General features: G+C 61.1%; 3 protein-coding genes across 3 annotated transcripts in view; all 3 read right to left on the bottom strand.

Moving 5' to 3' along the window:
• PFKFB4 (6-phosphofructo-2-kinase/fructose-2,6-biphosphatase 4) overlaps positions 1 to 1,058 on the bottom strand; it is a 34,040-nt gene extending 32,982 nt beyond the window's left edge. Inside the window, exon 1 of the mRNA XM_059160823.1 lies at positions 955 to 1,058. Coding sequence (XP_059016806.1) covers positions 955 to 1,018 — 64 coding nt within the window. The 5' untranslated portion in view covers positions 1,019 to 1,058. The remainder of the gene's footprint in view (positions 1 to 954) is intronic.
• Positions 1,059 to 2,579: 1,521 nt separating this feature from the next.
• Positions 2,580 to 2,906, bottom strand: UCN2 (urocortin 2). Its single transcript, XM_059165174.1, has one exon. It carries the CDS (start codon positions 2,904 to 2,906, stop codon positions 2,580 to 2,582), a length of 327 nt encoding a protein of 108 aa, XP_059021157.1.
• A 1,158-nt stretch (positions 2,907 to 4,064) lies between these two features.
• COL7A1 (collagen type VII alpha 1 chain) overlaps positions 4,065 to 20,548 on the bottom strand; it is a 31,472-nt gene continuing 14,988 nt past the window's right edge. Inside the window, exons 55-119 of the mRNA XM_059160824.1 lie at positions 20,403 to 20,474; positions 20,158 to 20,202; positions 19,879 to 19,905; positions 19,647 to 19,676; positions 19,446 to 19,526; positions 19,334 to 19,369; positions 19,222 to 19,257; positions 19,054 to 19,134; positions 18,767 to 18,802; positions 18,339 to 18,401; positions 18,098 to 18,142; positions 17,058 to 17,093; positions 16,949 to 16,984; positions 16,750 to 16,845; positions 16,594 to 16,629; positions 16,459 to 16,494; positions 16,304 to 16,351; positions 15,966 to 16,001; positions 15,706 to 15,828; positions 15,419 to 15,619; positions 15,295 to 15,330; positions 15,162 to 15,215; positions 14,910 to 14,978; positions 14,789 to 14,833; positions 14,601 to 14,663; positions 14,381 to 14,425; positions 13,994 to 14,029; positions 13,833 to 13,868; positions 13,649 to 13,693; positions 13,420 to 13,452; positions 13,279 to 13,341; positions 13,153 to 13,188; positions 12,993 to 13,073; positions 12,795 to 12,863; positions 12,630 to 12,665; positions 12,511 to 12,552; positions 12,308 to 12,352; positions 12,174 to 12,218; positions 11,456 to 11,491; positions 11,313 to 11,372; positions 11,068 to 11,175; positions 10,813 to 10,884; positions 10,616 to 10,651; positions 10,064 to 10,123; positions 9,922 to 9,966; positions 9,664 to 9,699; positions 9,517 to 9,552; positions 9,381 to 9,437; positions 9,162 to 9,233; positions 8,596 to 8,667; positions 8,346 to 8,381; positions 7,970 to 8,050; positions 7,683 to 7,736; positions 7,555 to 7,608; positions 7,419 to 7,481; positions 6,906 to 6,968; positions 6,685 to 6,801; positions 6,512 to 6,589; positions 6,361 to 6,414; positions 6,146 to 6,194; positions 5,597 to 5,629; positions 5,370 to 5,456; positions 5,030 to 5,119; positions 4,726 to 4,923; positions 4,065 to 4,394 (exon numbers count right to left, since the gene is read on the bottom strand). Of these exons, the coding sequence (XP_059016807.1) occupies positions 4,378 to 4,394; positions 4,726 to 4,923; positions 5,030 to 5,119; positions 5,370 to 5,456; positions 5,597 to 5,629; positions 6,146 to 6,194; positions 6,361 to 6,414; positions 6,512 to 6,589; positions 6,685 to 6,801; positions 6,906 to 6,968; positions 7,419 to 7,481; positions 7,555 to 7,608; positions 7,683 to 7,736; positions 7,970 to 8,050; positions 8,346 to 8,381; positions 8,596 to 8,667; positions 9,162 to 9,233; positions 9,381 to 9,437; positions 9,517 to 9,552; positions 9,664 to 9,699; positions 9,922 to 9,966; positions 10,064 to 10,123; positions 10,616 to 10,651; positions 10,813 to 10,884; positions 11,068 to 11,175; positions 11,313 to 11,372; positions 11,456 to 11,491; positions 12,174 to 12,218; positions 12,308 to 12,352; positions 12,511 to 12,552; positions 12,630 to 12,665; positions 12,795 to 12,863; positions 12,993 to 13,073; positions 13,153 to 13,188; positions 13,279 to 13,341; positions 13,420 to 13,452; positions 13,649 to 13,693; positions 13,833 to 13,868; positions 13,994 to 14,029; positions 14,381 to 14,425; positions 14,601 to 14,663; positions 14,789 to 14,833; positions 14,910 to 14,978; positions 15,162 to 15,215; positions 15,295 to 15,330; positions 15,419 to 15,619; positions 15,706 to 15,828; positions 15,966 to 16,001; positions 16,304 to 16,351; positions 16,459 to 16,494; positions 16,594 to 16,629; positions 16,750 to 16,845; positions 16,949 to 16,984; positions 17,058 to 17,093; positions 18,098 to 18,142; positions 18,339 to 18,401; positions 18,767 to 18,802; positions 19,054 to 19,134; positions 19,222 to 19,257; positions 19,334 to 19,369; positions 19,446 to 19,526; positions 19,647 to 19,676; positions 19,879 to 19,905; positions 20,158 to 20,202; positions 20,403 to 20,474 (3,843 nt within the window). The 3' untranslated portion in view covers positions 4,065 to 4,377. The remainder of the gene's footprint in view (positions 4,395 to 4,725; positions 4,924 to 5,029; positions 5,120 to 5,369; positions 5,457 to 5,596; positions 5,630 to 6,145; positions 6,195 to 6,360; positions 6,415 to 6,511; positions 6,590 to 6,684; positions 6,802 to 6,905; positions 6,969 to 7,418; positions 7,482 to 7,554; positions 7,609 to 7,682; positions 7,737 to 7,969; positions 8,051 to 8,345; positions 8,382 to 8,595; positions 8,668 to 9,161; positions 9,234 to 9,380; positions 9,438 to 9,516; positions 9,553 to 9,663; positions 9,700 to 9,921; positions 9,967 to 10,063; positions 10,124 to 10,615; positions 10,652 to 10,812; positions 10,885 to 11,067; positions 11,176 to 11,312; positions 11,373 to 11,455; positions 11,492 to 12,173; positions 12,219 to 12,307; positions 12,353 to 12,510; positions 12,553 to 12,629; positions 12,666 to 12,794; positions 12,864 to 12,992; positions 13,074 to 13,152; positions 13,189 to 13,278; positions 13,342 to 13,419; positions 13,453 to 13,648; positions 13,694 to 13,832; positions 13,869 to 13,993; positions 14,030 to 14,380; positions 14,426 to 14,600; positions 14,664 to 14,788; positions 14,834 to 14,909; positions 14,979 to 15,161; positions 15,216 to 15,294; positions 15,331 to 15,418; positions 15,620 to 15,705; positions 15,829 to 15,965; positions 16,002 to 16,303; positions 16,352 to 16,458; positions 16,495 to 16,593; positions 16,630 to 16,749; positions 16,846 to 16,948; positions 16,985 to 17,057; positions 17,094 to 18,097; positions 18,143 to 18,338; positions 18,402 to 18,766; positions 18,803 to 19,053; positions 19,135 to 19,221; positions 19,258 to 19,333; positions 19,370 to 19,445; positions 19,527 to 19,646; positions 19,677 to 19,878; positions 19,906 to 20,157; positions 20,203 to 20,402; positions 20,475 to 20,548) is intronic.

Genomic DNA, 20,548 nt, shown 5'->3' on the forward strand with positions numbered 1-20,548 from the left:
CCAGGGACCTCAGTGAATGCCACACAGACTCACATGCCGATGCATGGAAGCATGCACACAGAGCCCAACGTGCACGCACACTAACAACCCGTGCACTGACAACCCAGGCCTGCACAGAGACAGGCAGGCTGCAGGGGCCGGCTGCTCTCTACTGCCTCCCTTCCCTTTGATTTCCCTCCTCCTTTCCCCTCTGCTGCCACTGGGAGGTTCAGGGAATTCCCAGGAGCTCCAGCTTCCTCTGGCCACTTCAAGCCAAGGATCATCCCTGGTATCTCCCTGGGCCCAGAGCTCATGGGGGTTGGGGATGAGGTTCCAATTTGGCGGTATGGAGCCATGCGACCCAACAGCCTGTGAACCGTGGCCCACTTGGTCTGACTTGCTGATTCCGGCTGGCACAGAGCACACAGTAGGTGCTCAGAGTGACTCAGGGCCAGCCGAGGCACACAGTAAGGGCTCAGAGACGTTCATGACCAGGGCAGAGCACAGAGTGGGTGCTTAGAGCAGTCAGGATCCACACAAGGCACACAGTAGGTGCCCTAGAAATTCTGGTTCAAGGGCTAAAGCCACTTCATATGAAAAATTTCCCAAATGAGCCTCTGGGCCTCCCCAAGATGATGTGTGACCCCTCAGGGGGGACCTGGACAAACATGACCCCTTGGAGGCCAGCAAAGGGCAGAGCAGGAGCGCCGCAGGCAGCTCCAGCTGGCTGTCCCTCTCTCTGGGCTGGAGGGAGAAGATATTTATAGTTCCCCCTTGACCCAGCTCCCCCCACTCCCCTGCAAGGCGACGGTGTTCCCCCCTCCTCCTTGCCACTGACAGGCTGATGCCCCCTCAAAGCACCCCTACACCTAGAGAGACCCCCCCAACACCCTCGCACCTCTTCCAGCACCACCCCCACTGCGCCCTGGTTTTTCCCCCAATCCCCTCCACCCGCTCCCCGCCGCCCATGCCTACCCCGCCTGCTGCTCCCTGACCCGGGGTCCGTCAGGGCGCTGCCTCCCTCCTCGCCTCTGTCCATCCTGCGAGCGAACTGGCCCTGGGCCGCCGCCCCCTGCAGCCTGGAGCCGGGCAGCCCCGCCCTCCGGGAGCGGAGGGAGCTGCGGTGTGCCCCGTGTGGCCCCGCCTTCCCAGCCCCGCCCCCGGCCCGCCCCCCAGGGCCTCACAACTTGAGAGATCAACAGTGCCCCCAGCCCAGGCAGCAGTGCTCCCGCCCTGTGTGGCCTCCCTCTACAGCCGGAGCAGTCCTTACTGCCCAGGGTCTGCCCTTGTCTCCAGCCAGAGCTGTCCACACTACCTACAGTTTCTGCCCCATCTGCAGGCAAGCCTGTTCACACCGTTCAGAAGGTTTGTCCCATCTCCAGCCCCACAATGGAGCTGGTGGTGTGAGATTAGAGAAAACCTAGTCCTTCCACACCTAGGGGACCAGGTTGGTGAAGTGGGGCGGGGGTGGGGAGAGTGGGCAGAGCAGCAGGGTAGCCAGCGGTGACTCAGCCCTTGACTGTCCCTGCCTGGGCGCACACGACTGTGATCCTCGTTCATCCCATTCTCCAGGCATGACGTTTATTGAGCTCTTTCCTGCATGCCAGAACCTTCACGTATACCATCACCACGTGCTCACGAGAAGCCCGCTGGCATCACTGTGCTCTCCAGAGGAGGAAGCTGAGGCTTGGAAAGACGAGCACCTTTGCTCCGGACAGTTGGATGAGGGAGGTGCAGAGCTGGCTGTCCCAATGCAGGCTGGAGTCCCAGCAGCCTGAGCCACGTGTGTCCAAGGGCCACGGCTGGGTGTGCAGGCGTGTGGGTGGGACAGTGCCTGGCTGTGCGTTGAGTGCACTTCATGCTGGTTTGGGGGACAAGCCCTTGTTCCTCACCGCCCCTTCCCATGCCCTCATCTTGCCCACACACAGTCACAGTTGTCAGAGCCACAGAGAAGCAGTCATCCATGCACGCACACGCCTGCCACAGGGCAAGGCTGCCCCCGCCACAGACTTCCTGAGTTCTGCCACCTGTGCCTGGAGATGCCCCTGGCGGCCCCTTCATCTGAGATGGGAGCTGCCTCCGGGAGCACAAGACATGTGTGTGACCCTCCACGGGCACTTCCCTGTGTGGTGACCTCTGGGGGGCGGGGCAGACCTGTAGATCTGGTCTCAGGCAGACTGAGATAGGTCTCAGATAACACTTCGGGCCGCTGTGTTGAGGTTCCTAAAAGTGGCACAAGAGTAAGCACACTGAGTGTCCGGATGCTTTTTGACCGTGGGGCACCCAGACGTGGCGAGACTCCTCTCAGCACTGACATTCCGCTGTAGTGTCCAAGCTGTCCAGACATATTGGAAGTCTGCGGGGCTCCAGGTGTGGCAAGACTCCATTTGGCCGCCCCCTAATCTGGCAACCTTCGGGGCTGTCCAGATACACCGTGGCTCTGAGAGGCACTCAGCTGTGATATGACACCTCCTGGCAGTGACCCCACAGGGCGGTGGCCGGGTGCCCCATGCCCCAATGTAGTGCCGTCCTGCTCTGCCGCCACCTTCCAGGTCTCCTGATCCAGGGTGGCCCCATCATTGCGACCCCCACTCTCCAGCTCAGCGGCGGCCAACCTGGGCCAGGATGCGAGCATTGGTGGCAGCCCGCTCCCTCAAAGCTCTGGCCCGAGCCTGCTCCAGTAAGATCTGCAGGAGGCCAATGGGGACATCCAGTGAGAGGGTGATGCGGGGACCTGGGCGGGGGCCGGGGCTGGGGTAGCCCCAAGCACTGGAGGGGCCTGCGGTGCTGGCTGAGGTGCTCTCCGAGGTCACGAGGTGGGGAGTGGCCTGGGAAGTGTTCTGGAAGGCTGGGAGAGGGGTCGCAGGGACAAGCAGGGCCCTGCCCCACGTCAGGACCATCAGCACCAGCAGAGCCCACCTGGTCATCATGTGGTCAGGCTGCGAGGAAAAAAGAGGCTCAGGGCAGGGGCTCTGGGCAGCCATGGCACATGGATGAAGACAGATGGGGAAAGCAGACAGACAGGAAGACCCAGGGAAAGAGACAGAGATTAGAGAGGCCCGGCAAGGAAGGGAGAGAGATAGAAGAGACAGAGATGAAAGGACTAGACAGCCAGAGTGAGACTGAGGAAATCAAGACAGAGCTAGGCAGAGCAGGGGCCAAGGAGATAAAGAGAGCACAGCTAGATCTAGATGTAGAGATAGAGATACTCTTGGAGAGGGGAACGGGAAAAGGGAGAGAGGAGAGGGAGGAGACAAACCAGAATAGAGGGAGACTGGAAGAAAAACATGATACAAATAGGGATGCGGGGGCACCTGGGTGGCTAAGTCAGTTCGACCTTCGGCTCAGGTCATGATCCAGGAGTCCTGGGATTGTGTCCCACGTTGAGCTCCTTGCTCAGCAGGGAGTCTGCTTCTCCCTCCCCCTTCGCCCCTCCCCCTGCTCGTGCACACATATTCTCTCTCAAACAAATAAATAAAATCTTAAAAAAAAAAAAATAGGGATGCAGAGACACAGAGAGAACACAGAAGGGCAAAAGAGGAGCCTGAGTTCTGAGGGAGCCACAGATCCAGGACAGGGAAGAGCAGGAAGGGGGTCTTCAAGCCTGAGACTCCAAGGCCCCCTCAGGTCCAGAGACCTCCACCAGCCCAAATCCCAGATCCACTCAGCCCCCAAGGCCCTGCCCATCCCACCCATAGCCACCCCAGTCCTACCAGCAGCAGCCTCCTCCAGGACAAGGTGGGGCCAACGGGGCTGCCCGTGGCTGGGGCCAGCCGTGCGGTGCTGTGGTCCGGCCCTCTGCCCCCATCACGGCCCATTTATCTCTCTCAGCCCCCTGAGGTAGGAGCTGGGGCATGGCCCCTGGCAAGAAGCAGCCCCCCACCTCTGACTCATCCCTTCCTGGGGGGCCGTGTCCTCAATCCCCACTTGGTTTACGCCTTTCTGGGGACAAGTTGGGGACTGAGGGTCACAGGACAGAGGCCAGGGCCAGACAGAGTGACTGTGCACCCATGCAGGATAGTACTGCCCTTCCAGGGCAAACCTGACCCCTGCCACCCCCATCTCCCCAAAGAGTCACAACAGGAGCCTTTTAAAACAGCAGCTTTAATGCCCCCCCCAAATCAGCACCATGTCATCATAGGCCTGGGTCAAGGGGCGGGTCAGATGCAGTCACATCAGCTCCCTGCCCACAGCCACCCCCACACTGAGTCATCTGCTGGGGAGGCAGGAGCCACAATGGGGGTTTGTCCACAGGGGGGAAGGCTAGACCCACGGACCAAGTCACTGAAATAACGGACACGCTCATGCACGCTCACGTGCACACAGGCCTCTAGCACCAAGGGGAGGGACAGCAGGACTCCTCCAGGGGACGCTGAGTCTCAGCTGGTCATCTAGGCCTCAGCTCTGGGCAGCACCTGGGGGGGTGGTGTGATGTGGCAAGTGAGGAGCTGCCTTCAGCCATCTGGCCTCACACAGCACGTAGGCCCCAGAGAGCCACCGGGCAAAGGATTGATGGGGCAGCTAGGGGCACGACAGGGGTGGGGTCTGGCCTCACAGAGGGGATCCTCACTCAGGTCCCTGGAGGAGGGAGCATGGAGGGGGCCCCACAGCGAGGGTTCTCAGTTCAGCTCCTTGGTCTGGGGATCTGTCCCAGGCCCCCCATCGGAGGGGGCTCTTGACCTGAGACCCTGACCAGGACCTGATCTGGGTGGGCTCAGTGTCCCAGGTGGAGGGGTAAGCCCATACCTGTTCCCTGGTTCTGGACCACGCGGGGCGGGCAGCGGCGCTCACAGGCCTCACGGGTCCCGAAACGGTTGGCATTCCCTCCACAGCCGCCATAGACAAAGGGGTGACAAGCCTCTGTGCCACCTGCTGCCACCCGATGGTACCAGCGCAGGGTGTAGGCCGTACAGGAGCCCTCGTCCAGCGGAAGCAAGCAGGGGTCTAGGGCCAGTGGGGGTCAGGGGGTCAGCAGAGCCGGAGGCCGTCAGAGAGGGACTGGGGTCTGTCGCCTGTCCCCAAACCCTTCCGGGCCGGCCCCCACTCTCACCGGCGCCGGCTGGAGCAGCTTCCGGGTCCTGGTACTCCTCCACGGAGTACTCAGAGTATTCGTACTCGTCGTCCTCAGGGGGCACCTGACCTGCACAGAGGGTGAGGGGTCCTGGGAGCGAGGCCGCCGCAGGGCCACATTCACGCTGCCCAACCCTAGCCCTGGGGGCAGGACGGGCAGCCCGGGTCTCCCACACATGTGCCGAGTCTGCACTCTGCCCTCCATGCTGCCCCATGCACGCGGCATTGCCCTGCATGCAGGAGCAATGCTGCATGGGTCTGCGCCCCCACCACCGTGCACCGTGCACCGGGCCCTCCACCCCCCATCCAGCTGTCCTCACCTTCCTCCTCCGCATGAGAAACCCGGAGCACGGGCACGGCGTGGAGCTGGGGGCCTGCAGTGTCGGCAGCATAGCTAGGGAGGGGTCCTGGAGCAAGGGGCAAGGGCCTTGGGGTCATAATGGTGGCCACCCAGCCAAGCCCCTGCTGAGTGGACCCAGGTGATGGGCACAGGAGGGTCTGGGATGAGCAAAGTTGCGGGAGCAGAAGATCCCAGAAAATGACTCACGTGATCCAGATGCGATGAACTGGCCCTGGCAGGCTGGAGAGGGCAGAGGAGGGCAGGGACAGAGATAAGAACAGACAGCAGGAGACAAAGATGGAACAGAGACAGGGAGAGAGACAGAGGGACACAGCCAGGGAGGCAGAGATGGACAGAGAAGGACCGCAGGAGAGAGGGACAGAGAGACCGATGGAGGGAGAGAAAGAACGGGTGGGAAACACAGAGAGAGGGAGGGGGACAGAGAGAGAGAGAGTCAGAAACCGCGGGGCGTGGAGAAGGTACAGGAGCAGTCAGACAGACGGACCGGAGCAGACAGAGCTTCACTCTCTGACGCCCAGCGGGCTGCTCCCACCTCCACCCTCTACGCACCGCCACACCAGGCTGCTAGGGACCCTATGGGAAAGTCCTGTCTGGAAGCACAGGCGTCCTTCTGCCTTTCTATCCATTTCTGTCCATCTCCTTGACTGCTCCAGCCCCCTAAGTTCTGGGGACCCTGCCTGTCCATGGATGGAGTAGGAACGGGACCCAGGAGGCTCTGGGCTGGGCCGCACTCACCGCAATGCTGACTCATCTCCTGACGCACCAAGCCTCGGATGTCACCCTCCTAGGAGCACAAGACCACAGGGGATTATGAGGCACCCATGGATCACGGGAGAGACAGGAGGCCCATGATCCAGGGAGCATGGAGAGGCAGCCCTGAGTCACAGGCCCAGGCCCAGGGGGTCCTGGGTGCAGGAGGTGGGGCCCAGGCCACCCAGGCCTACACTTACCGTCAACGCGGCTTCTCCCTTCTCCCCGCGGGGGCCGGGGGGCCCTGGCCGCCCCTATGCACAATGGATGGGACCTGGCTGTGACCTCTGATCTTAAGGACGCCAGAGGTCACCCTGGTCTCCGGCCCTATGCCCAGGAATCCCCACTCACCTGCTCTCCTCTCTCTCCAGGGATCCCAGGGGCTCCAGGGGCACCCACCACTCTCTCTCCAGGGGGACCTCGCTCACCCTATCAGACGCAAGGATCAAGAGACCAGTCAGAGACAGCAGAAGTCAGAAGTCGGGGAGGTTCAGGCGTCAGGAGTCAGACTAGGAGCTCTTTACCTTCTGGCCCTGAAGTCCTTCAGGGCCTTTGGGACCAACACTGCCCGGTGGCCCAGGAGGACCACTAGAGCCATCACTGCCCCGAGGACCTGGGAAGCCCCCAGTTCCTGGGGGCCCCTGTGGAGAGACAGGTCAGAGTCAGGGATCAAAGCCCCCAAAGATGGAAGCACTTCCAGAAAGTACAGTGTCCTTAGCTTACCATAACCTTGGTCTTAACTTACCCGCTCCCCTTTCTCGCCCTGGTCACCCTTGGGTCCCAGCTGCCCATCAAAGCCTCGATCACCCTGGGGATGGAAAGAAGCATGAGAGACCATCTGCCTTGACTCCTCAGCTCAACAGCCGCAAGCCCCTTGACCCAATGGCCACAATCTTCCATGCCCCAAGCACCCGTGACCCCACCCTCCCAGGACCCTCAGTCTGCCACGCTCCCCATGACCCCAACTTTACTATCCTACCCCTTGTCCTAATTTCACCTATTTTCTTTATATGGACGCTCCAGCCTCCCCTACTGCCTGCCCCCTAGCCCTGATACACATCTCCTCACCGTCACCTCTTGTCCCTTCATCCTAAATCCCCACTGTGACCCCGACCTAAACCTCAAGACCAACCTCACTCTACGCCCCCCAATGTCCCAACTCTCTACAACCCTTTCGACATGAAACCCCCATCACCCTACTATGATCTTCCCTGCCCCATTCTGACCCCCTTACAACCACTGTTGAGAGACCCCGTACCTTGGGACCGATCAGGCCCTCCTTCCCAGGGGCCCCCGCCTGGCCCGGCACCCCTGGCTCCCCCTAGAAAAGAGAAAACATGAGCTGGGCCCTGGCCCACCCATCTTCTTCCCATCCCAGGTGCCCCCACACTCACCATATCTCCCTTGCGTCCTGCCAGCCCAGGGCGGCCTGGGATACCTGGTTCTCCCTGTAGGCATCAGGTGGAGGGGTCAGACGTAAGCCCAGGCCCCGCAGCCACCCACATCCCCATCACCTCTATACCTTATCTCCCTTTTCTCCATCAAGGCCACAGGCTCCCTTTACCCCTCGTTCACCCTGTGGGGAAGAAGCAGTTGGAAAAGTCACTTCCAGATAGATCACCTGGTCACCCCTGATCACATAACCACTTTTCAAATTGGCCTCAGACACTCTAACCTCTGACCTTCCAACCCCTAACATGATACCCCACATCTGATCCCAGATAATCTGACCTCTGACCCCAGATACCTTGCCCTCCAACATCAACCCCCCCGCCCCGGCCAGGAAAACACCTCGGCCCCCCTTCCCACCTTGAGACCCCGGGGACCCATGAAGCCAATATCTCCTTTGTCTCCCCGGACACCAGGAGCTCCATCCTTTCCTGGGGATCCCTGGTGAGGAGAGGGGTCAATATGAAGTCAAAGAACTAGGGGGGATCCAGAGGAATCATTCTGGATGAGAGGAACAGAGAACGCCATGGGGTGAGAGTTACTGCCGGAGGCCAGAGCTGCTGCACGGGCAGGGCTTCCCGAGGGCAGGGGTCACCATGTGGGATCATCACAGCAGTTACTGTGAAGGTAGGGGCCCCCAGGCAGCATGAGGACACCACTGTAAGGTCAAAGGCCAGCACATGAGGACAGGGACCCTGTGGGGTAGAGCATCTCTGTGGGAGCGTGGGCGACTTACCGGGTCACCCGGGCTCCCTGCAATGCCAGGCTCACCCTGTGGGAAGCACAGATGGGGGAGGGCAGTCCTTCAGTGTGACTGTCCCCCATGACTCACGGGGACTCCCAGGCTGCACACACATCCTATGTGAACACACATGCGGCCAACAGCAAAGGAGACTGGAAACCCTCCAACGATCAGAGGACACCCACAAGACAGATGTGATGTGTGTGATGGGTGGTTCTGGGTCTATGCCTGGGGTGGGGCTGACCTTGGGTCCCGTAAGTCCACGAGCTCCCAGCAACCCGGCTGAACCCTTGTCACCAGGCTCTCCTTTGGTGCCCTGTGGGTGTGAGGGGGAGAAGGGCACAATCAGGACCAGACCAGGCTGGGGGTTTGGAGTATGACAGGAACCTGCCAGGTGAGGGGAGCTATAGCCAGAGCTGCTCCCACCCACTGCCCCCAGCGGGGCTCAGTTCTCAGCCCAGACTCTCAGATCTGGGTCCCTCCCTCCTACCACGGGGCCCCCAAACCCACCTGGAGTATCCCTGACCCCTGAGAAGCTCCTTGTCTGTTCCCAGAGGGCCTCTCCTTGAGCTACGTTCCACAGAGCTCCCTGGTGAACTCACATGGAGGCCCTCAACCCCTCCAGAGAGCCCCCATCCTCTCAGCCACCCCACAGCATTGCTACAGCCTCCTGAACCCCCTTTCCTCTAACCCTTCCCCCAAAGCCCCCTATCCTCCCCTCTTATCCTCACAGACCCTCAACAGAGCCCCCACAGCCCATAGAAACCCTCTCCTGACCCCACACAGAGTACCCCACCCTCTTCCCTGTACCTTCTCTCCAGGGTTCCCACTGTCTCCACGAGGTCCTTTGTCACCATCTATGCCTGGAAGCCCTCGGTCACCCTGCGTCGGGGGTCAGAAGTCAGGGTCAGGGGCTGGAGGGTCCTCACCATCTGAGCTTCGGTTCTCGGATCCCCTGGCCCAGCCCCCCGAGAAGCCCCTCCCACACCAAAGGGAGACCCAGTTTGGACATGGGCCAGATCTACTCACCATGTCCCCCTTGGCACCCCGTGGCCCTGGGGGCCCCACAGCCATGGCTGCGTCACCCTGAGTGGACAGGGGGCTGTCAGAGGGGTCCAGAGCACCCTGAGTCGCTGCCTCTGCCCTCCCTTGTGCCCACACTCACCTTGTCACCCTTTAGCCCTGAGGCTCCGGCGTCACCCTGTTGGGTGAAAAGTGTGAATCTCTCCAAAGCAGAGGGGTTCCAAGTCCTGAATTATAAGATCTAGCCCCACCCCCGCTCACCCCAGGGGCTCTTCCCCCCTGTCCTTACCTTCTCCCCACGCTCGCCCCGGCTGCCTGGGGGCCCCTGTATGAGAAGACAACAGTGAGCTAAGAGAATTCAGGGACATTAGAGGAGAGACAGCTAAGGGGTCAGGGGTAAGGCCCAGGGGACCCAGGGGATAGGAGAGATAAAGGCCCAGAGAGTACATAAAAGTGTCAGAAGTCTACAGAATGTGTTCCAAGGGCACAGAGGGTACAGGCAGGGGACAGAAGGCACACCGCTGGCGCTTTTCCTAAGGGGACCCACCATGAGTCCTCGGGGTCCCTCCAGGCCGGGCCGGCCATCTTCACCCTGGAAGATGACATTAAGTTCATTGACTCAGAAGTTGGAAATCAGAAGTGAGAGCTGTGCTAAAGGGAGCCGTGGCTGCAGAGTGGGACATACATACCCGGACACCTGGTTCCCCACGCTCGCCGCGGGCCCCAGGCAGACCTGCTCCAGGGTCTCCCTGGAGAACAAGAGGGTACCGGGGATATCCAAAGGGAATCAGTGAGGGACAGAGGGGGACAGATAGGGTGATGGGGGTCAGTAGAGGTGGGAGGGGGTGACAGGGAGTGGAGGTTTTAGGGGTGACAGAGGTCAGTGGAGGCAGGAGGGGTGGCGGGGGCCAGTGGAAGTTGCAGGAGGTGATGGGGGTCAGTGAAGGCGGGAGGGGGTGATGGGGGTCAGTGTAGTTTGTAGGGATGATGGGGTCAGTGGAGATTGTAGGGGTGAGGGGGTCAGTGGAGGCAGAAGGGATAACAGGGATCAGTGGAGGTTGTAGGGGTGACAGGTCAGTGAGGTTGGGGGTGACGGGGGTTAGTGGAGGCAGGAGAGGAGGATGGGGTCCAGTGGAGGCAGGAGGGGTGACGTGGGTCAGTGGAGGTTGCAGGGGTGATGGGGGTCAGCAGAGGTACAGGGGTTGATGGATACAGGGGAGCCAGCAGCCTTGCCCATCTACCTTGTCTCCTTTGAGTCCAGAGGCCCCAGGCACTCCCTGCGGGCAGAATAAGGTGAGGGTTCTGTGCCCCTCAAAGGCACACACACACACACACATACACACACACACCCAGCCATGCAGTGTGTCCCGGTCCCCATGTGCACAGATCCCAACCCACAGGAATCAGACACATAGGACGTTGGGGCTCTTCTACTCACCGTTGACCCTGGTGGTCCAGGTGGCCCTAAGGGACCTGGGGCTCCCTCTCGCCCAGGGAGACCTGCCAGACCCTACCGGAACAATGAAGGAAAGCAGCAGAGGGTGACTTGGGGACATTCCTCCCCCTTGGCCCCTCCAAGACTGGGAGCCCCCGAGCAGGGCCTGGGCCCCCTTCTTCTCACCTGCTCACCCACTACCAGATGCAGAGGTCCTGAACTCACCAAGTCCCCACAAGCTGCTCCCAGCATGCTTACCCGCTCTCCACTGGGACCTGGCTGACCCATCTCTCCTCGAGGGCCTGTCTGACCGGGGAATCCGACAACACCAGGAGCACCGGGGGGGCCGGGAGGGCCCACATCTCCCTGGAACAGAGACAGCAGAGGGAAGCATGGTCCCCACAGGGCTCCTTTCCAGAACTAGCCCCCGAACGCAGTCTTCTTCACCCTTCCAGCGCGTTCCCTGCCCACTGCCCACCACTGGAGATGGGGCATCAACTTACCTTCAGACCTAGAGGACCAGCTGGCCCAGGGGGGCCCTGGACCCCCACTCCTGGGTCACCCTTCAAGGGAGAGAAGGGTCAGGTCAGGCCCAGAGAGTCTCAGGAACATGACCTCCACCAGGAACACTACAGGGTACACGTACCTTATTACCCTTGAGTCCAGGAGCCCCTTTTTGACCCTAAAATAGTGAAATTGAAATAGCACTTAAGAGGAGCAACATGAACCCAGAGCTGAGACGTGGCCCAAGAATATTCCCAGGGCCGCTTAGATGCGCTCCTGGAGACACAGGACTCAGACATGTACACAAGGACTGACTCACAGGAGCTCAGAGGTGACCATAGTGAGGGCACAGAGGGCAGCTCAGCTGTGAGCACAGATACAGGGGAGTTTGGGCATGACTACAGACATGTAGTGCTCACACAGGACCAGGGGCTTGGGGACCTCAGATGTGAGCACAGATGGGACATCTGAGGAACACGCCAGCGCAGGAACTCAGAGCCACCCCAGGGCAGGGAGCTGAGAGCCAGAACTCCAGGGCTGGGGGACCCGGGAAGCATAAGCAGGTGGCCAAGGAGAAGCCCCCTCAGGACACAGCACTGAGCCTGGGGGCAGCGGATAGGAACCACACATGTGCGCTCAGACACGCCAAGGAGCAGGAGACCAGAAACAGGCACCAGGAAGCAAAGATGGCGCCCCTACCCCCCTACCCCGGGAGCATGGAACCCAAGAGAATTAATCCCTGTGTGCCCCCAGGAGCAGGATCCTGAATGCTGGAAGGTGCACAGGCCTGGGAATGCAGCCTCAAGTCCACAACTGCACTCCTCCTCCCAAGCTCCGACGTGCCCAGACACCAGACTCACATCTTCCCCAGGGTCTCCAGGCTCCCCTGCACGGCCAGCTTCACCCTGCATAGAAAGGGTGGTAGGCGGGTCTAGCCACCTGACCTGGCCCCCCTCAACCCAGTGCTCTGGCCCTTGGGCTGGGCCCAGCTCACCTTCTCACCCCGAGGCCCTGGCAGTCCTCGGTCACCTTTGGCCCCCTGTAGAGAAGGGACAGGAAACAACATGGGCACTGGGGTCACTGATAGAGGATACTCAAGGAAGGAGGCATGAAGCCCAGGGTCAAATGCAACCCTTATTACGGAAGCCGAGGATCACGTGGATGGGTGAACAATGCTGTTGGAGGCTCGACACTCACCGGTTCTCCTACCAGGTCTCCCGCGAAGCCTCCAGGCGCTCCCTGATAAGGGACATGGGTCAGGCAGATGCCTCGGCCTCCAGCACTTGGCCCCTCCCCCAGGCCTCCCCCACACTCACCTTCTCTCCCTTTGCTCCAGGGAGCCCGACCACAGCCTGCGGAGAATGCCCAGTGAGTTACCTCCTCCCCTGCCTTCTCCCCGGCCCCATATGCCATCCCGGATGGGAGGCCGGCACTAGACATGGTGAGGCACAGAGATCGGGGTCAATCAGGGTCAGGATCACCTGTCCAGGAGCCCCCATGGGTCCAGGCTCTCCTTTAGGTCCAACAGGGCCGGGCAGACCTGGTGACCCCTGTGACAGAGCAGAGAGAAGGACTCAGGGCCTCCCCCGCAACCCTGGTCCTGGGGCCCTGCTCTTCTCACTCTCCCCGCATAGGCACCCGTCACAAGCCTGAAGCGAACCTCCCCCTGGAACACACACCGGCACGCCAGGCGCTCCTCTGTCCCCATCTTTTCCGCCGGCACCATCACGACCTGGGGCTCCCGGCTTTCCTGTCTCCCCCTGCGAAGGAGGAGCTCTGTCAGGGGTCTGCCTGCCAACTCGTGACCCCTGGAGCCCGGCCTCGACCCCCAGGACTCACCACTTGTCCGGGCAAACCTGGCGCCCCCTGAGGACCCTGAGGGAGACAAGTCAGATGTGAGGGGGACAGGGGAGAACGTGGGACTCAGAGGGCAGGACACGGTGTCCTTGCAGGGACCTCACTCACCACCAAGCCTGAAGGTCCAGGAGGGCCGGGAAGTCCCACGGCTCCAGTGGGTCCAGGCAGACCCTGGGCGAAGAAGGAGTTCAGAGCGAGGCCTATGCACCCAGCTTCCCGTGGCTCTCACCCATGACCTGGGCCACTCACCCGTCCTGGTGGTCCCGTCTCTCCGGGCTCCCCCTGCCAAAAACCCAGAGAACACATCACCCACAGAAGGATAAGAGGCTCCTCAGTCCCTGTCCATGAGCAAAGGCCCCAGGGAGAGGACACCGTGGTGCTCAGCCCCACTGCAGGGCGACAACATCCCTGGTGTGGAGCCGGCTCCTATGACCCGCCTCTTCCTGTCAGCCACACACCCGCACACACCCGTACTCACCTTCAGGCCAGAAGGACCCTGGGGTCCTGCGGGACCAGCAAGGCCCTAGAAAAAAGTAATAAGACCAGGGGACAGGGTCAGAGTTATCCGTCCAGGCTTGGGGAGTCACACAGACGAGGCCAGGCGCATCAGTGGGGACCAACGCCCAGCCCACCCCACCAGGCCGTGCTCTCCTGTGACTCACCGGGGCACCGGGCGGCCCAGGGTCTCCATGGCCACCCTGTTGGAGAGAGAATGAGTCCGATGGGGAGGAGCCAGTGCCAGCCCACCCCCTTGTGGGAGTACATCCCTTGTGGGATGGGGTAGGATGGGGGCAGGAGCAGGGGAGGATGCAAGGGTACTTACCGCTGGGCCAGGGGTCCCCCTCGGACCTTGCAAACCCTGGATAGAGAAGGGGGCTGCTGAGCCTCACTCTGGGTCCCACCTTCTGGAGCCCACCTGTAGGCTGCCACCTTCCCCCCAAGGTGTAGATCACCCCACACCTCGCACCCAAGGACTGTTCCTCAGGGGTAATACATACTGGCCTTCACACACACACACACTGACCTACACACACACACACTGACCTACACACACACACACACACACATGTCACACGTCTGCACTCACGCTGAGGCTCGTGGGCACGACGCCCCTGTCACTAGTGACATGTGCCCAGAGCAGCCAGCACATGGCACAGAGCAGCTGTCCCCGGGAGCCCAGGCCAGGCTGCACCCCCCCACCACCACTTACCGGCTTCCCTTCGGGTCCAGCCACCCCACGCTCTCCCGGTAGGCCCTGGAGAGAACAGATTTAAGGCCCCACGGTCCCTCTTCCTTTCCCCATCCCGCACTCCCCCAGACAGTCCCAGGCAGTGCAGACTCCAGGCCAGACTGCACTGCAAGAGACTGGGGCTGGCACGGGCCAGGCTGGCGGAGGGGTTGGGGGGTGCTGGGCCATGGCGCAGACTCACCGGGTTGCCATCAAGACCCCTCTGTCCAGGCTCTCCCCGGTCTCCTTTGAGGCCCGGCACACCCTGCAAGAAGAAAGGCAGGTCCTGAGCCCCTAGTCACTATCGTGCACCCACCCACAGGCCACCCCTCGTGGGCTCCCTTAAAGGAATGGAAAACATGGTGTGGGGTCGGGGGGGGCAGGCCTCACCCGGTCTCCCTTGGGGCCCCGGTCGCCATCGCTGCCTGGCTCCCCCTGTAAGGATGACACGTCAAGCTAGGCCCTGGTGCCAGGGCAGAGGGCGGGCCCCCAACTGATCCCACACACTGACCTTGGCGCCCTTGAATCCAGGGGGTCCTTGCATTCCAGAGAGTCCTGGCCCTGGCTCCTCCCCAACCACCTACACATTCAAGGTCACAAGGGAGAGAGGCATCTATCCCAGAGTCATGGAGGGGTCATCCCTGCTCGCAGGATCCCACAGTGGTTTGGGGCAGGGACACCACATGGAGCTTCTGGGGCCCGAGTTAATGGTGGCCTCGTGGTACCCAGAGTCACAGGCCTAGGGCAGGGCCGGGCTGATCACCTTGGGGCCAGGGGGCCCAGGAGGTCCAGGGAGGCCAGGAGGGCCGTCTCTCCCCTGCGGAGAAGAAGGAAATGGCCAGGCTGTCCCAGCACAGCGCCCAGGCAGTCCCGCCATGGAAGCCTCCTCAGCTCACCTGTTCTCCGCGTTCTCCTTTCTCTCCCCGCTCTCCCTGAGATGCAAACATCGGAGCCATGTCAGGGGGCACCCAGCTCCTCCTGGGCCCACATCCCCAGCCCTCCTTGGCTAGCCTCACTCACCCTCTCTCCCGGCCTCCCTGCCTCCCCCGGGGCCCCAGCCCGGCCTGGGAGCCCAGGAATGCCAGGCTTCCCCGGCTCCCCAGCAAGGCCGGGAGGTCCGGGGGGGCCCCTTTCTCCAAGGGCTAGGCCTGGTGGCCCCTGAGGGCCAGGGTCTCCGCGATCTCCCTTCAGGCCACGTTCTCCAGAGAAGCCGGTGGGGCCCTGGGTGAACAGAAGAGTGAATGTGTGGCCAGCTGTGCAATGATGCCGTCCCCAGGGTGCCCCCACCAACCCATGGACACACACACCTCCTTGCCGGGGGGCCCCCGCTCGCCTGGCTCCCCCTTAGGGCCACGGCGCCGCTCCGAAATGGGCAGGAAGCTACCGGAGCTCTCATTCCAAGTCTCCGTGATCTCCCGCAGGGTAGATGTCTGAGTGATGGCAAGGGCTTGGGGAAACAGGGCCTGACCCTGCAGCCACCCAGGTTCCCCTCGCTCAGCCATGTGGGCACCACTAGCTCCGTGGGGCTCCCCATGCGTCCCCACTCCCCAGCCCCCAAACAACCTACCTTGATGCCAATCGTTTCCAGCAACCGCTCCACATTCTGGGGACAGAAGCTGGGGTGAGGGGCGGCCCGCAGAGAAACTTCCATACCTTCTTCCCCAGGCCTCTGGCCCACAGGACTCTTTAGCACTGGTGCAGGTGACACGGGGCTCTAGATGCCCCTCCCTGGTGTGTCCCCATTGCCCGGCACCCCGAATGTTGGCTGTGGGAACCCCAGGAGGGCAGGGGACTGAGCGCACGGCACAGAACCCGTGGGGCCTCATGGCAAGAGGGAGCGGGGAGGGGCGGCTCCTTCACGCCTGCAGCTTCGAGTCAAGGACCGGATCCTGAGGCTTCACTCACCCCTATGCTCCCGGGATCTCCTCTCAGGCCACGCTCTCCAGGGAGGCCCTGGAGACACCAAGAGACAAGCTGCTGGACCCAGTTTCTGGGGGAAGTGTGTGTGCCTAGCTGCGAGCTTCAGCTGCCTAGTCACGTAAAAAAGGTAAGGACCTCACCTGTTCCCCTTTGGGTCCAGTCTCCCCACGCTCACCCTGAGAAGGAAGAATGATCAGGTGGGAGAAATGCCCCAACTTTGCTTAACCTTCACGATGCCCCTGACCCACCATACGCACCATATGCACCACACTCACCTTGGGGCCTGCGTTTCCTGGGACCCCAGGAAAACCCTGAGATAGGACAGAACACAAAGCGGTCACACAGGATCATGGCATCCCGGGAGGGTGTCTGGCGGGAGCATAATGGCCCCTGTCACTCCCAAGTCCTGGAACTCCCCTCCTGGTACTCACCTGCCCAGAGGGGCCCATCTGCCCTGGGAGGCCTGGGGGGCCCTGGAGTCCCGGGCTACCAGGAGCGCCACGCTCACCCTTGGGACCATCGCGACCCTGTGGAGGACACAGCCAACATCAGGACCCCGAGACCCTGGGGTCTGCAAGACACTGCAGAGTCGGGATCTGGGGTCAGATTGCAGAAGAATCCAGCACTCACCTCTCTCCCAGGGGCGCCCGAATCTCCCCTCTCTCCCTGAGGAAGACAAGAGCGCTTTACACAGGGCCCGAACCTGGGGCCGAACCAGACTCCAAGTGAGAGGCTTTACCTTCCTCCCATCTTCTCCGGGGTCTCCAGGTTCTCCCTGTGGGCAGAAGATTCCCATCAGCCTCCAAATTCACTTTCATTGCTGTCTGCCTGCAAGACACTGGCATGGTGGGCCTCAGGTGACCATATGTCTGGGCCGGTAGTTCCAAGCCTCCGTGTGGCTCAGAGCAGGGCCTGTGACCATCTGAGTGCACTGTGGCACTCGGAGGGCACACCTACGGGGCTCTGCTCACCTCGCAGGTAACTGCCCATGGCCTCTGTCTCTGGCTTTCCAGATGTAGCTCCACATCTACGTGCCTCTGGACATGTGTGTGCACGTGTGTGCGTTAGCGTGTGTAGCCTTGCATGGGTCTGTCTGTGTGTCCTGGCAGGTGACCCTTAGTAGGTGTCACCTACTAAGTAGTCTGTCTGCACACCTTCACCCACGTCTACATATGGCCACATCATGTTTATGTGAGATAGACGTGTGTCCACGTGTCCCTGGTGACTTGAGAATCATCTGTATGTCCCAGAATCTGCCCATAAGTCTTGTGTGTGTCTCCTCGATACATCTGGCCATATGCGTACGAGTGACTGTGGATATAACTACGTGTGTCACACGCCAGAGCCTTGGACGTGTGTCTCACCGTACTTCAACGCAAGTCCACATGTGGCCCGGGTTCCACATACGTCTCGGCACCTATGTGGGCTGGGTGAAGGTGCCTGCATGCCAACACGTCTCCAGGTATCCCTGAACGTGGCTTCACACCAGTATGTCTGCACCCCTCCGTCTGTGCCCGTGGCTCTTGGCCTGTGCCCGTGGCTGTGTGTGATCGTGGCAGCTGTCAGCCCATCTGGGCATCATTTAGCGCGGCCCCATGGCTCACCGTCCACAAGACTGCATGCATGTGCACGTGGAGGTGTGTTTCAGGGAGTATGTGTGCGTCTGGGGTAGGACCGTGGGTGTGGACGCATCTCAGCAGGGGCCTTAGTGTGTGGCCCATGCGTGTCTGCACACCTGGGCTGTGTGCACCTGTCCCTGTGTCTGCTCTGGACACTCACGTTTTTCCCGTTCAGGCCAGGCTTGCCATCCTCTCCGGGCTTTCCCTGTGGGGACAGATCACTGATCAGGAATCAGGGCCTGGGGGAGGGGAGGAAGGAGGCGCCCTGCTGGCGCAATTGGTAGTGTGTGACTCTTGAACTCAGAATCATGAATTCAAGTCCCATGGGGGGGTGTAGAGATTACTGAGGTCATTTAAAGAAGTACATAAATGAACTTAAAAAAAAGAAATCTCAGTCTCACCTGGGCTCCAGGGGGGCCAGGTGGGCCAGGGGGGCCATGTTCTCCTCGGAGGCCCGGAAGCCCCTGGAAAAAGTCTTTGCTAGGACTGAAAGAGCCACTAAAAGAGCCCCCAAAGCACACCCGTGGACTGGGGAGGACCCCACTGAGATCCTCCTTGAGGACAGAGATCTTAAAATTTGGAGGTTTCATTGAGATCCCCTGAGGCAGAGACCCCATTGGTTAGGGATCCCCTGCTAAAACTCCCCAGGGAAGAACCTCCAGGACCTGGGGGACCTCCTCAGGCCAAGGCAGAGAAGGTCAGTAAGCTGGACCCTGCTAGAGCCTGCTTGCCAGGGACAGGGCTGGACCAGCTCCCACTGCTCCCACTGATGCTGCGATGTGATGACCAGACCGAGCTGCCCTCCGTCCTGACATCTCCCATCACTTACGTCTCTCCCTGGGTCTCCAGCTTTGCCCGTAGCACCCTGAGGAGAGACTCAAAGTCAGGGAGTCTGCAGTGATTGTGGGCTCAGGAGGACTACCTGCTGACATGGCCACTAGTTCCTGTGAACTCAGGGCCTGAGGGGCACTCACACCCCCTATCCAGGAGGGGTCTAGGAGAAGCCACAAATACCCCATCTGTCCCCAGAGCTCAAGACCAAGAAGACCCAGATGAGGCTGGGGTCACGTGAAGAGGGAAGGGGGGCATGACCAGGCAATAACCGTCACAACTCACGTTCAGCCCGGGGGGGCCAGGGGCTCCTGGTTTCCCATCTAGCCCACCACGGCCATCTAGGCCAGGCGGACCCCGATCACCCTGAGGAAAACAGAGAGGTAAGAGGCCACAAAGGATAAGACAGACCTAAGAGCCTGGCTCACGGCTAAAAACCCTCCCTGCCCTCACCTTCTCTCCTGCTGGGCCTCGGACACCTGGGTCTCCCTGGGGAGAATAAGGGCAGATGAGGGGTGAGGGGAGGAGGGGGACTGAAGCTGCTGGGGCAAAGAGCATCACTCACCTGCGGGCCTGGGGGCCCCCGAAGTCCACTGACACCCTGAGGATAAGGGGAGGAAGAAATCAGACCAGGCCTTCCCAGACCCACACTTCCTCCAGGGACCAATCACACTCACCCTCTCCCCAGAGGCTCCAGGGGGGCCTGGGTCACCCTTGGGTCCTCGAGGACCCTCCTGTCCACGGTCCCCAGGTTCTCCCTGTGGCAGAGACAAGCTTGTTGAAGGAACAGCCCTACGGTCGCAGGCACAGCCAGTCGTGGAGGCACTGGGATGCTTCCTGTGCTCCAAGCCCCGCTCCAGACCCCCGGACCCTGATACCTTCTCTCCAGCTCCAAGTCCGGGCTCCACCTGTCGGGAGGAATGGCCCGTGAATGGTTCAGCAAGGAGAAGCGGGGCCAGTGAGGGGCTGTGGGATCAGTGGAGCTATCAGGAGGCCATGGGGGACATGAGAGCCATCCCACCCCACTGGAAGGAGTGAAGGGACACCATACAGCATCAACAGGGGCAGGCAAGGGAGAGGATGGTAGACCAGACTCAGCTCAACTCTTACCGGCCGTCCAGGGAGTCCTGGGGGACCCTGGGGAAGGAAATGATTATGGGCAATGAGGAGCTCCAAGGTCCCAGGGCATGGCTCAGCTCTGCCCCAGCCTCAATTCTGCTCCTAGATTCCCTGAAGCACCCCGATGCCAAGCCCCAGAAGGCAGGTCGGGCCCGGAGGTGGCCATCAGTGCTCCCCACCTTGACCTTCAGCGCCCTTACATGGTCACTGACCAGACCAAACACTGGAAATCTGCATTCCTCCAGAGCCCAGGATACTGGCACTACTCACCGGCTCCCCGCGGTCCCCCTTGGGTCCAGACGGTCCAGGACTCCCCTGCAGAGAGTCAGGGCGTCAGGATCATCAAGATAACTGGCAGGTTCAGGGAGTTTGGGGCACAAATTGAGGACCCATGGGGATCCTGGAGGCCTTTGGAGGTTGTGATGAAGGGGTCCCAGAAAATTGTGAGGACCTAGCATTGTAGGGTTGGGCTGGGAACCAGATGGTTGGGGTTGGGGTCAGGGGTTAGGACTCACGTTTCGTCCATCCTCTCCAGGATCTCCTTGGTCTCCCTTCTCACCCACAGGCCCCCGAGCTCCAGGTGCCCCCTGGGAAGAGCAGCTGGCCTGAGACAGGCCCTCCCAGCATGTTGCAGGCTTCCCATGACCCACCCCCCATACTG

The sequence above is a fragment of the Mustela lutreola genome, chromosome 2, assembly GCF_030435805.1.
Source record: "Mustela lutreola isolate mMusLut2 chromosome 2, mMusLut2.pri, whole genome shotgun sequence".
Taxonomy (NCBI): Eukaryota; Metazoa; Chordata; class Mammalia; order Carnivora; family Mustelidae; genus Mustela; species Mustela lutreola.

What these genes read in the sequence shown, in the direction of transcription:
- UCN2 (XM_059165174.1), bottom strand. Translation starts at nt 2,906, where the DNA reads ATGACCAGGTGGGCTCTGCTGGTGCTGATGGTCCTGACGTGGGGCAGG.